Source organism: Dendrobates tinctorius, unplaced genomic scaffold, assembly GCF_039654945.1.
Source record: "Dendrobates tinctorius isolate UK_male_01 unplaced genomic scaffold, ASM3965494v1 ptg000036l, whole genome shotgun sequence".
Lineage (NCBI taxonomy): Eukaryota > Metazoa > Chordata > Amphibia > Anura > Dendrobatidae > Dendrobates > Dendrobates tinctorius.
Window position 1 is genome coordinate 27,732,720 of NW_027361704.1, and position 14,932 is coordinate 27,747,651.

The 14,932-nt window shown below is 43.8% G+C and overlaps 1 protein-coding gene across 1 annotated transcript in view; it reads right to left on the bottom strand.

Moving 5' to 3' along the window:
* Positions 1–5,167: 5,167 nt before the first annotated feature.
* Positions 5,168–14,932, bottom strand: part of LOC141087859 (uncharacterized) — a 97,121-nt gene continuing 87,356 nt past the window's right edge. Inside the window, exon 14 of the mRNA XM_073573684.1 lies at positions 5,168–5,359. Within this exon, the coding sequence (XP_073429785.1) occupies positions 5,290–5,359 (70 nt within the window). The 3' untranslated portion in view covers positions 5,168–5,289. The remainder of the gene's footprint in view (positions 5,360–14,932) is intronic.

Below are 14,932 nucleotides of genomic sequence, written 5' to 3' on the forward strand. Positions count from 1 at the left end.
ATGAAAACGCAAAACCAAAAAAACTTCCGGTCATGAAGGGGTTACTATAACTTTCATAACAAAATCTTCAATTTTACCTAAATTAGTTGATGCAAAATTAAACAACACACCCCTTCCCCTCTCTCCTGTTCCTACCCCCATTTCATTACAACCATTATATTATGCTTTATTGTTGTTTCCTACAGCCTTACACATTTCCTCCTTTTATCATCTATGTTATCACTTTATATTGGACTCTATTTTGTTCATTATCACTTACTTGCTCTATATTTATTTTATTCAGCCACACCTCAGGCCTGCATACACTTATTTCTTCTCACCAGTAGGCTTGTTATCCAAGCATTTCTCACATTCCTTTCATTTTACAGCCTTTTGGCACTTCACTCACTCATGTGGACCAAATATTCCTCTCACTCTTTTTGTGCTCCTGCTGTCCACATATGGCAATAGTAATCAAGGGTCCCAGTCTCCTTTCTACTTATCCTTCAGGATATATCATGATATGTTCCACATATTTCCACATATGGCAATAGTAATCAAGGGTCCCAGTCTCCTTTCTACTTATCCTTCAGGATATATCATGATATGTTCCTTCATACCTCCTCTATTCCAACTCCTGGCATTCCCGAGCCCTCTCTTCTTACCCCTCACGTAGGCACATTGATTTTCTTGTCCTCTACTTATCCTCAGGTCTTGTGCGCATGCCCGGACCAGACCTCACCCAGGCTTTCGAAATGCGCTGCTGTGTGTCCGTAAGCGATCCCTGCTGCCTAGCAGCGGTGGATTGCTTGCGTTCCTTGAGTGCAGGAGGAAATGCCCCTACGTGCCAACATTGGACCATACTTCACTATGTGGATTGCACATATGATTGGCCCACTACATACTGTGCACGGCATTAGAACAAGCCTTCTGACGAAGACATGGCGAAACGCGCGTATGGGCGTCAGGTCGGGGTTTATTTCTTATACAACCATGTAAGTATTAGTCGAGCATTTGCACTTTATTACCTCTTCTTTATGCACAGCAAGCACTTCGCCTTTGATATATACATATATCTCTAACCTACCCACCACCCCACATGAGGATGTTACCTTTATTATGGATGCTGGGAGCAAATGTTTGGATTTCATTAGGATTTTTGGTGCTCACATTCCATTTTCTAATTGCTGCCCTGCCTTTGCACAACTTTTAACCCTTGATGAACTTTGTTCTTGTACATATCAACTCCACTTATGCAATTTTCGGCGGAGTTCTTACTCTGCATTTATTTAAATTTCATTTATTTTTGTACTCCTTGGCTATACTTTATTACTACCCCATGTGTTTTCCTGCTTTAGAAGTGATACTCTGACACATTTTAATGTGTATTTATGTTAATAAATCTGATGTTAATAAATCTGATTTTATGGTTGAATATACTCTTTGACCCCTTTTTGCTTTATGCTGAGTGGGGCTTTTTGCGTTCAATGCCCTTCAAAACAGTAAGATTTTAATTAATACCTCACTGAAAACAAGAGCAGAATCCAAAATGCTGACAAGGCGCACAGAGCATTTTTTCACCCATAGAATGAAAGATTAATATTATACTGTAACTTTCATTACAAAATCTTCAGCTTTACCTAATGCAAAAATGAATGCACCCCACAACAAAAACAACTACATCTAATATTTTGTATCACTTCTATGATTGCTAAGGACAGCGCCAAGACTTCTAGACATGGAATCAATAAGCTGGTGACATATTGTAACATCTATCTTCTTCTATTCTACCTGAATGACCCTTTCTGAGCCTGGGTGTAGAGCGATTCTCAACTTGTCTCTTCAGAATTCCCCTACAGGTGTTTCGGTTGGGTACAGACAGTGATAGAGCTACTGTGGGGCAGTCGTACTGAAAGGGGGGGGTGGATCCAACACATTTTGTGGCAGCATACTGTGCATATTGTGGATGTGTGAGGGGGCAGCTGTTTGGCATCATACCTTGTGTGTCTGGGGGGACTTCTGGGGAAGCATACTGTGTGTATGTGTATGCGGAGGACTGTGGGGGTACCATGAAATGTGTAGGGTGAACAGTGGAGCCATCATACACTGTGTATGGTGGCAGTGATGGTCATTATACTGTGTGTGGGACGGACCTTTGGGGCATGGGACGTTATAAAAATTAATAAATTATACTCATGTATAAGCCGAGGATTTCAGCCCATTTTTTGGGGCTGAAAGTCCGCCTCTCGGCTTATACACGAGTCATATACCTGGGGGTCGGCGGGGGAGATCATACTCCTCCCCCCCCCTCCTGGCGCGGTCTCTGCAGCCCTCCCGCTTCTCCTACGGTCTCCCTCCCTTCCTTCAGCGGTCACGTGGTACAGCTCATTAAACTCATGAATGTGTATATTCATGAGTTTAATGAGTGGAACCACGTGACCGATGAAGGAAGGAAGGTAGACTGTTATGAGCTCATTTTCTCCTTCACCTTTGATGTCCGATGAACTCCCTCTGCTGGTGAAAGGAGGTAGTGAAATTGATTTGGATGGGAAAAACCTGTCATCTGAACAGGCGGAGTGTGATTTCTGTTATGAATGAGTCACCGGAGGAAAAAACAAAAATACAAGCTAAGTCCAGAAAACCGGAGAGGTTGGTAGCTAGCGGATTGCAGACCCCTGATCCTATTCCCAACAACAGTAGCCGTGGGGTGTTCCTATGGTGGTCCTAGACACCTCGTTCACAGCCGGAGAACTAAATATAAACCTAAAGAAAGGGGAAATCTAAACTGCCCCAGAGCAGACCCCAAAGCAATAGACAGCCCCCAACATGTATTGACGGTGAAAACAGATGAAAACACAAACACAGACAGAAAGACAGGCTGAGCAAACAATGGGGCCTTCACTAACTAGATAGGACAGGAAAGGAAAGCAACTGTCTGCAATCACGCAAAAACCCTGCCAAAAAATAAAGTCCAACACGTCTGATAGAAAAGGCACTGAAGTCACTAGACTTCAAAATCACTATATCAGCACTCAGGTATATTCTGAAAACAGAGCAAAGAGATCAACTGATCAGAGACAAAAATGGAGTTCAGCCAGTCCCAACCAGGGCTGGCTGAACACAAACACTAAGTAAACCAGACAAAATTTCATGGAACAATAGCAGAGCAAAAACTTAGCTTTAGTAGACAGGACTAAACTGGAGGCCAGAGCTCAGAGCAGAGAGGATCACCAGCAACCCAGCAGGGCGTCGGCGGCCTTATATCCACTCAGAGATTCCGGATGTCCAATCACACTCCACCTGTTCAGATGACAGGTTTTTCCCATCCAAATCAATTTCACTACCTCCTTTCACCAGCAGAGGGAGTTCATCGGACATCAAAGGTGAAGGAGAAAATGAGCTCATAACAGAGTAGACCGTAGGAGAAGCCGAGCTGCAGAGACCGTGTCAGGACGGGGGGTAAGTATATCTAATATTCACCTGACCCCGTTCCAACGCTGCTTGCTGCTGCGTCCTGTGTCAGTGACGTTTAGCCAGCAGAGGTGACGTGGTTAGTGCACTCCATGCCCTCTGCTGCCTGAACGCCACTGACAAATGACGCGGCAGACAGCAGCGATGGACCGGGGACAGGTGAATATCTGAGGTGCTGGGTCCTGAGCGAGCGGCAACGCCAGCACCTGTCCCCCCATAGCTCAGGACCCATTGTCCCCGCCTGCTCAGGACCCGGCCCCCAGCGATGAGAGGTGAGCATGTAATTTTTTTGCAGCAGCGGCAATATATGGTGGCATAATCTATGGAGCATTTTATGGGGGCAGCATAAGGGTGGCATAATCTATGGAGCATATTATGGTGGCAGCATATGGGGGTATATTTTATGGAGCATATTATGGGGGCAGCATATGGGGGTATATTTTATGGAGCATATTATGGGGGCAGCATATGGGGGCATATTCTATGGAGCATCTTATGGGGGCAGCATATGGGGGCATATTCTATGGAGCATCTTATGGGGGCAGCATATGGGGGCAAAATCTACGGAGCATCTTATAGGGGCATAATCTAAGGAGCATTTTTATGAGGTAATACCTCTGGAACGCTTCCATGGATACCGGTGATTCTGATATTGTTTTTCTCGTGACATATTGTACTTCATGCTAGTGGTAAAATTTCATTGATATAACTTGCGCTTATTTGGGAAAAAAAAAAGGAAATTTGGTGAAAATTTCGCAATTTTCCAACTTTGAATTTTTGGTGCTCTTAAAACAAAGATATGGCACACAAAAAACTTAACTAACATTTCCCACATGTTTACTTAACATCAGCACAATTTTGGGACCATATTTTTTTTTTTTTTGTTAGGAAGTTATAAGCGATTTCTCATTTTTACACCACCATTTTTTTTAGTGACATCACATTTGAAGTCACTTTGAGGGGTCTATATGATAGAAAATACCCAAAAGTGACACCATTCCAAAAACTGCACCCCTGAAGCTACTCCAAACCACATTCAAGAAGTTGATTAACTATTCAGGTGCTTCACAGGAATTTTTGAAAGTTTAAAAAAAAATGAACATTTGTTTCGCAAAAAAATTACTTCAGGTCCAATTTTTTTTTATTTTACCAAGGGTAACAGGAGAAATTAGACTGCAAAAGTTATTCTGCAATTTGTCCTGAGTACGCCGATACCTGATATGTTGGGGGGGGGGGACCACTGTTTCGGAGCATGGCAGAGCTCAGGAGGGAAGGAGCGCCGTTTGACTTTTTCAATGCAAAATTGGCTGGAATTGAGATCAGATACCATATCACGTTTGGAGAGCCCCTGAAGTGCCTAAACAGCAGAATCCCCCCACAAGTGACCCCTCAGTGACTTTGCAGTGCACTGTGTCAGATCAGCGATCTGACAGGCAGTGAGGAGGCTTTCTCAGAGCCTGCTCAGCAGGCACTGAGAAAACCGCCTCCCTGCAGGCCCCCACGGCCATATTGGATCGAGGGCCCTGCAGGGAGGGGACCCTAGGAGCAACGCGAGCACATCGAGCTGCTCTGAGGGTCTTAGGGAAGCGCGTAGGGAGCCCCCTCCCTGCGTGATTCTTCCCTTTGCCCCAGTACACTGCGATCATGTTTGATCGCAGTGTGCCAGGGATTAATGTGCCGGGTGTCAGCTGACACCTGGCTGATCGCGTATGACATACTATCCCGTCCATGGGACTTAAGTCCCAGGTTACATGGACGGAATAGTACGTCTAATGCAAGGAAGAGGTTAAAGGAAAGAAAAAAAAATATATTACATTTGCCGTATTTAGAGCTTACCTCTTATGTAAAGTGAACTCTTTTTACCAGTCCTGTTTTTCTTTTTTTGGCCCGTTTGTCATTTTGTGGTTTCCTAAAATATATACCAAAACTGATTATTATTCTCATTAACGTACCAGATTTATACATCATCAGAGGAGCATTCTCCACCTCTCACCATGGAAGATAAAGAACCCATTACACACCATATGGACAAAACTATAGGGACACATACACAATACTCTCCGAGGAGCTTTTAAGACATCACCCTTTTTAACTCCAGGGTCATTAACCCTTCGCGCCAGAGCCTGTATTCGCCTTCGTGACCAGGCCAGTCTTTACAATTCTGACCAGTGGCACTTTTTTGTGGTTATAACTCTGAAACACTTCAACATATCCCAGTGATTCCGAGACTGTTTTTTTCGTGATATATTTTACTTCACGGTAGCGGTAAAGTTTGTTCAATATAACTTGTGTTTATTTCTAAAAATATTGGAAATTTGGCAAAATGTTAGAAAATTTCACAATTTCCAAACTTTTTATCTTTATGCCCTTAAACCATCAAGTTATGTCACATAAAAGTGCATAAACAACATTTTCCACACGTCTACTTTACATGAGCACAATTTTTGAAACATGTTTTTTTATTTACAAGGCTAGATTAATTATACGTTGATCAGCAATTTCTAATTTTTCCATAAATTTACAAAACCATTTAATTTAGGGATCACATCACATTTGAAGTGACTTTGAGGGTATGTGCACACGTCAGCATTTTTTTCGCGTGTTTAAGTGTTTTTACTGGCAAAAACGCTTAATAAATGCTTACAAGAAGCATCCCATTCATTTTAATAAATTCTGCACTTTTTGTGCATATTGATGCGTTTTTTTCTACGAAAAAAATGCATCGTGGTAAAAAATGCAGCATGCTCATTAATTTTGCGGAAAAATCTGCATTTCTAACTATGAGCCTGGGGACGCTCCGAAAAAAAAGCATAAAAAAACGGGCGTTTTTAGCAGGGCTGTGGAGTCGGAGTTAGTTTTGGTTGGAGTCGGAGTCGGTAGAAATGTACCGACTCCAACTCCAGCTTTAAAAAAAATGTATTAAGATTTCATAATTGAACTTTCATATGAATTTTATAAATGTTACTCAAATATATATGTTCTATCAAACTATGAACAACAGTGATAAGCAGTTCTGCTGGAGATAGAGACATTTCTTACTTCTTGTGTGTCACTGTTCTCCACTGCCCTTATCTAATCTTATACTTGGTTAACCTCATGCTGCCCCAACCCCCCTACTTACAATGTATGAAACTGAAAGTGAAAATGTGTTGCAAATTCTTAGTAGTAAAGCTCCTCCTCTAGACTAGATCATACTAGGTGTGCATCTTCCAAGCATCTCACAGCTGCCTGCTACTCAGAAGAGGAAGACTGTAAGAAGTATTATCCTTTCAACAAACTTTGCATCAGTTAACTGTGAGTACATGAGGAATAATAACAGTATTACTGACCACTATATCAGTTGTACGACCTGGCAATAATTTTGTACAATTGTTTTTAGGAAAAACAATTGTCATTTGGATTGTGAATGCAGAATTAAAAACCTGAGAATGTCAAAGAAGCATCACATTAAATCAGCTGTATTTGAACATTTCACCATCACTCAAGATAGAAAACATTATGTCTGTCAGTGTATGACAAATGATCCAGACGAAAACAAATGCTGTGAAGCCAAGATGAGTGCATATTCAGGCAAAGATAAAAATGCTCCTACCAGAGCTTCTAATCTAAAGAGACATTTACAGCACTTTCATCCAGAAGTACTGAAAGCAGTGGATGAGAAAGACTGCATCCAAACCAATGAACCAGTGCCCAGCTCTTCCAGCCAAACAAAAGAGCAGAGAACTTTGCAGCCATCAGTTGCAAGATATTTTGTAAGAGACAAAGTTACTGTGACAATGACAGTAGATACATTTAAAAAACAGATCATAGAGCTTGTTGTAAAGGATAGTGTGCCTATTTCATTATTTTCACGACCAGCTTTTATGTGTCTGAATGGGGAAATGGCCCGCAAGCTTGGTGTTTCTCTGGAGAGAGAGAGTATTAGAAAATTAGTAATCGAAGAAGCTTTTAAACAAAAGGAAGAACTTAAAAAAACTCTCAAGGGACGCTTTCTGTTTCTTAAAATGGATGCCTGCACACGTCACAGAGTGAACTATTTTGCCATCAATGTCCGATTTGTTTGTGACAAAAATGAAATAGTTACCAAGACATTGGCAGTAAAAGACACCAAAGCTCATCACCCCAGTGAGTTTCTCCAGGTCTTGGTGGAAAAGATTCTGCAAGACTATGAACTTAACAAAGAGCAAGTTCTTTCTGTCGTAACTGACAATGCTTCAAATTTGATAAGTACTATTAAGCTAATGAATGAGAGTAATGATGGTGACCAGCAGCTAGAAGAACATTCTGGGTCCACAGACACAGAAATGTTTGAAATAGAGGAACACAGTATTGTAACTGAGGAGCAAACTGAAGTTGCTTCAGATGAACAGCAACATGATAGTTTAGATGATCTTGTTGAAACTGTGTCAATATGTTCTTTCATTCATCACATGCGCTGTGTTGTGCATACGCTACAGCTGGCTATAAGAGACAGTCTGCAAGAAGGACATGCTGCTGCACTGATTGGCAAGGTGAGAAAATTGGCTACTGTTGCCAGAACCCCTAAAGTTGACTCAATTTTGAAGAGACGTGCTGGAAAAGGGGCAATTATTGATCAAGCCACACGATGGGGCAGTACTTACTTAATGATTCAGCGCTTGGTTGAACTGAAAACCTTTCTTGTAGACATGGCTAACCCTCAACTGACGCTAAATGAAAGTCAGTGGAATCAGGTGACTGAGCTGGAAAAATTGCTAGAGCACCCATTTACAGTGACTAAAAAATTACAAGCAGAGGACTTAACTCCAGGTATTTTCTTAAAGGAGTGGAAGAACCTGATGTTTCGCCTGTCCCAAAGAGGAGGGTTAATTGCAAGTGGCATCGCTACATCAATGAAACGGAGAGAGGAGCTACTATTACAAAATAACATTCTTTTGGAAGCTGTTTATGTAGACCCAATGCATCGGATTCTTCTAGATGATCAACAGCTAAGTAAAGGAAAAGAAGCTCTGTTTGAAATAGCAGTAAGGATGAAAGGGTTGCAGAACAGTCAGGAGGAACAAGAAGAATTTGGTCGTCCTGCCACATCTTCACCCTCATCATCAACTGATGAAGAATTTAATTTCGAAAAATAGTTGGATCACAAGGACCGTGCAAAGCGTTCCCGCATAGAAGAGTCATCCCCATCAAGGAACACAGCCAGTACATTTCAGCAGAATTTTTCATGTGCACTAAAAGAAATTGAGAAATTTGACCGTTCATCAAAAATAACAGTGCAACAAGCGATTCCACTGTATCCTGACATTGTCAGAGATGTTGCCCGAGTGGTTACTGCTTTGCCACAAACACAAGTTAGTGTAGAGAGGTTGTTCTCTGCTCTCAAAATAATTAGATCAGATTTGAGGGCATCCATGAAGGAGGATCTGACAGAGGCAATACTTTTTCTGAGGACAAATTTATAGATTTCTTCTTGTTAACTGCATAAAAGTGTTTATTGCATATTTACTTACAGTTTAGAAAAGTTTATAAAAGTTATTTGCTATATTCTAATTGTATTCTAATAAATGTAGTTTTTGCTCTAAGTGGTCTGATTACTTATATGATGGTGAGAAACTGAATAAGCACGATGTTTAATATTTTACAACAGTAAGTTTGTTGTTATGAATTGGCCATTTATGAAGGAGTCGGAGCCGGAGTCTGAGTCGGAGCCTGATAAAATCCAGGAGTCGGAGTCGCAACTGTGGCTTACCGACTCCACAGCCCTGGTTTTTAGCGCAAATAACGTGCTGAAAAAAATGCGCGTTTGGGAAGGAGTCCGGTTTTCTCTCAGGAATTTTCTGCATACGTGTGCACATACCCTGATGGGCCCCATATGACATAAAATACCCAAAAATGACACCATCCTAAAAACGTCAAAACCTCATTCAAGAAGTTTATTAACCCTTTAGGTGCTTCACAGGAATTAATGGAATGTGGAAGGAAAAAATGAACATTTACCGTAACTTAAACCCACAAAAATGATACTTTAGCGCCAATTTTTTAATTTTCAAAAGGGTAACAGGAGAAAATGCACCATAAAATTTGTTGTGTGATTTCTCCCGAGTACGCCAATACCCCATATTTGATGAAATACTACTGTTTGGGTGCACGGCAGGGCTCCGAAGGAAAGGAGCACTATTTGAGTTTTGGAATACAAAATTGGCTTGAATAGCCGACACCATGTGGCTTTTTGAGAGACCTAGTGGTGCTTAAACAGTGTAAACCCCCATCCGCCACCCCAGCAAACGACCCCATTTTGGAAACTAGACCCCTCAAAGACTATCTAGATGTGTGGTGATCACTTTGATCCCTCAGGAGCTTCACAGAATCTTTTAATGTTGAGCTTTAAAAATTAGAAAAGTCATTATCCCCAACAAAAAGTTCTTTCAGACAATTTTTTTTTTTAATTTTCACAATGGTAACAGGAGAATATATCATAAATGACATTTGCTGTCCAATTTTACAAAAGCATGCAGGCACCCCATATTTGTTGAAAAACGACTGCTTGGGTGCATGTTAGGGCTGGAAATGGAAAGAGCGCTATTTTGGCAGGCATAGGTTGCAGATACCATGTCACATTTGAAGACCCCTGAAATGCCAAAACAGCAGAAACCCCCACAAGTGATCCCATATTGTAAACTACACCTCTCAAGCAATTCATCTAGGTAGCAGTGAGTATTTTTTAACAAACTTGTATAAAATCGGGCTGAGTTAATGAAATCTTACTATTTTTTTCCACTAAAATGTTGCTTTGACACCAGGTTCGCAATTTTCACAAGGGGTAATAGGAAAAAACAAACAGTACAATTTGTTATGCGATTTCTCCTGAGTACATCATTAGCCCATACGCAGGTCCGGATTGATAATCTGCCGCGTCGGGCAGATGTCCGCTTGTCCGGTGGCTCTGAGCTACAAAATAGGCCGCCGGCCCTTTAAATCTTATGCACAGGCCCTGGCGAGCGCTCTCTCGGTGCACGCGTCGACCAGGGCCACGGTGGCACGCGTCAGTGAGGCCCTCGTTTGTGCTTGCACGCGCGCTGCTGCGGCCCTCGTCACAGTCAGTGCGGGCAAGCAGGAAAGCGCATGCACCAAGGCCTGTACAGCAGTTTGAAAAGGCCGCCGCCACGCGCACATGAGAGGACGCCCGCCTGAGCCTCACTCTGACGCTGGCCAGTACCAGCGTTGGAGAACAGGGCTCTCCTCATCGGCACTGTGCAAATAAGTGGTCGCTGTGCCTGGCAGCAATGTGCAGGACCCTATGGGCACTAATAATCCTCTATGGCCGTGCCCTGTACTCAGGCTGAGCACCATACGAGGCTTAGTGCACTGTCCACCATCATCTCCAGGAGTACAGAGCATGAGTCATCTGTGAGGGGGAGGAAGACCCCAATGTTTGTTCTGTCTGTCACACTGTAGCACTTGTCATGGGACAGGCAGAGATGATGGGGGGATGCCACCATCAGCAGGAGGTGGCATCCCCCCATCATTGACCTAAAGGTCATTGTCGCCAAGGCATCACTGGGAACGGGAGTTGGCAGGAGCATCGCTGAGGCCTGGGGATGGTGCGAGGGCCGCCGAAAGGTGAGAATATCAACGATTTTTTATTTTAATTCTTTTTTAACCAGGGATATGGTACCCAGGGCCTGGAGGACAGTGTCCTCTCCTCCAGACCCTGGGTACCATCCGCATATTTTCCGCAAAAAGAATGAGCCTGCTGCGTATTTTTCCGCGATGCGTTTTGCAGCGGAAAAATACGCAGCATTAGCACAGCATGTGCGGAATGCCATTGAATACAATGGCTTGCTTATTTTATGCGTTTTTGCAGCGTTTTCACTGCAAAAAAACCGCGGCAAAAATGCATAAAATACGCAGGAATTCCGGACGTATGCACACAGCCCAATACAGCAGAATCATGACCCCCCCAAGGCTGGCTGCAGGGCCGGTTTTAGGTAAAGTGGGGCCCTAGGCAAAGTTTAAAATGGGGCCCCAAATGCTAACGTATTGCACATCACACAGAAGCATTTTGGTTGTAGTTACATGCGCTGAGTTCAGGCCGCTAAATGAGTGTGATTGACAATATTGAAGACGTTTAACACTTGTTTCCCGACCTCGTTCCACCATCTGAGAAAGAATGATGGGGACAGAACAATCACTAATGGATCACTAACAGATCACCATACACTATCATGTTATCAGCAGTACATCTATAGTTTACACCCCATAGTCCTCCATATAATACAATATGCCCCATAGTCCTCCATATAGTATAATACACTTCTCATAGCCCTCCATATATTAAAATACATAATACATTGCCCAGTACTCCATACAGTATAGTACACTTCTCATAGTGCTCCAAATAGTATAATGCACCACCATAGTCATCCATGTAGTACAATTCACTTCGTCCTCGATACAGTATAATGAAGCCCACAAATAGTATAATGCAGCCACCCCACAGTGTGTAATGCAGCCTCGCCATACAATATAATGTAACCCCCATAGAATATAATGCAGCCACCCCTTAGAGCATAATGCAGCTACCCCATAGTATAATGCAGCCACTCCGCAGAATATAATGTAACCCCCCATAGAATATAATGCAGCCCCCCGCTCATATAGTATAATGCAGCCCCTCCATAGAATATATGGCAGCCCCTCAGAGTATATTGCAGACCCCCATAGAATATAATGCAGCCCCTTATATAGTATAATGTAGCCCCTCCACAGAATACAATGTAGCCCTCCACATATAGTATAATGCAGTCCCCATAGAATATAATGTAGCCCCCTCATAAAGTATAATGAAGCCCCCATACAACATAATCTAGCCCCCCCCACAGAATATAATGCAGCCCCCCATAGAATACAATGTAGCCTCCTCATATAGTATAACTAGCTGAAGAGCCTTTCGCTGCCCGGGCATAGTAACTAACTGTGGTTAGTTATAACAAATTATAATTATCCTCCATCCCATAGTCCCGTGCCCATATACCCATCATACTTATCCACCATCCCATAGGCCCATGCCCATATACCCATCATACATATCCTCCATCCCATAGTCGAGTGCCCATATACCCATCACACATCCTCCATCCCATAGTCCCATGCCCATATACCCATCATACATATTCGCCATCCCATAGTCTAGTGCCCATATACCCATCACACATCCTTCATCTCATAGTCCCATGCCCATATACCCATCATACATATCCTCCATCCCATAGTCCCGTGCCCATATACATATGGGGCAGCACGGTGGCTCAGTGGTTAGCGCTGCAGCCTTGCAGCGCTGTGGTCCTGGGTTCGAATCCCACCAAGGACAACATCTGCAAGGAGTTTGTATGTTCTCCCTGTGTTTGCGTGGGTTTCCTCCGGGTACTCCGGTTTCCTCCCACACTTCAAAGACATACTGATAGGGAATTTAGATTGTGAGCCCCCATCGGGGACAGTGATGAAAATGTGTGCAAACTGTAAAGCGCTGCGGAATATGTTAGCGCTATATAAAAATAAAGATTATTATTATTATTATTACATATCCTCCATCCCATAGTCGAGTGCCCATATACCCATCACACATCCTCCATCCCATATACCCATCATACATATTCTCCATCCCATAGTCCCATGCCCATATACCCATCATACATATTCGCCATCCCATAGTCGAGTGCCCATATACCCATCACACATCCTTCATCTCATAGTCCCATGCCCATAAACCCATCATACATATCCTCCATCCCATAGTCCCGTGCCCATATACCCATTATACATATCCTCCATCCCATAGTCCAGTGCCCATATACCCAACACACATCAACCATCCCATAGTCCAGTGCCCATATACCCATCATACATATCCGCCATCCCATAGTCCCGTGCCCATATACCCATCATACATATCCGCCATCCCATAGTCCCGTGCCCATATACCCATCATACATATCCTCCATCCCATAGTCGAGTGCCCACATACCCGTCACACATTCTCCATTCCATAGCCCCGTGCCCATATACCCATCATACATATCCGCCATCCTATAGTCGAGTGCCCATATACCCGTCACACATCCTCCATCCCATAGTCCAGTGCCCATATACCCATCATACATATTCTCCATCCCATAGGCCCGTGCCCATATACCCGTCATACATATCCTCCATCCCATAGTCCAGTGCCCATATACCCATCACACATCCTCCATCCCATAGTCAACCATTATGACATCATAATGAGCGGCGGGGCTTGCAACCTATGATGAATCAGCATCGCCATGGCAACCATTATGACATCATAATGAGGGGTGGGGCTTGATACGCACACACTTTTTCCCCAGTATGTAGATAGGGGCAAAATTGTTTGGTGAATTGGAATGCGCGGGGTTAAAATTTCGCCTCACGACAGCCTATGACGCTCTTGGGGTCCAGACGTGTGACTGTGCCAAATTTTGTGGCTGTAGCTGCGACGGTGCGGATGCCAATCCCGGACATACACACATACATACACACCCACATTGAGCTTTATATAATAGATGTAGCCTCCTCGTATACAGTAGTATAATGTAGCCCCCTCAGAGTATGATGTAATCACCCCCCATAGAATATAATAAATATAATACAGCCCCTCATAGAATATAATGTAGCCCCAAATAGAATATAATACAGCCCACCTCCCCATAGAATATAATGCAGACCCCCATATTACATAACACAGCCTCCCCCACAGAATATAATGTAAAATGTACCCCCCCCCATGGTATATAACACAGCCGCACAGTATATAGCCCAGCACCACATGGTATATACAGCCCAGCCCCACATGGTATACATAGCCCAGCCGCACATGGCATATACAGCCCAGCCCCACATGGTATATACAGCCCAGCCACACATGGTATATATAGCCCAGCACCACATGGTATAAATAGCCCAGCCGCACATAGCATACCTCCCCCCGAGAGTGGCCCCACAGTCCAGCACACACAACGATATATATAATAAAAAAAAAAAACACTCCTCACCTTCTCCTGGTGCCCGTGCTGCTCCCGGCTCCTGCTCTGTGCCTGGCACACAGTGAGCGTGATGACGTCATCACGCACCCGCTGTGTCAGAGGCAGAACGGGGAATGATGGGAGAGGGAGCGTCAGCTGACGCTCTCTCCTCCATCAATGCTGTGAACTGTACCGGCGTCTATGACGTTGGTATAGTTCAATGCGATGGCGGGGGGAGACGGCACCGGGGGCAGGTGGGCCCCCGTTTCACAGGGGCCTCATAGCGGCAGCATGATGTGCTGCTAGCTGGGAGCCCCTGGTGGAGCGGGGGCCCTAGGCAGCTGCCTGGTCTGCCTGCCCCTAACGCCGGCCCTGGCTGGCTGCCCACCCTGTATGTCTGTGACTTGCATTTTACAGCCTTGTGTTGCAGATTTGTGGACACAAATATATTTTTAAAGGGAACT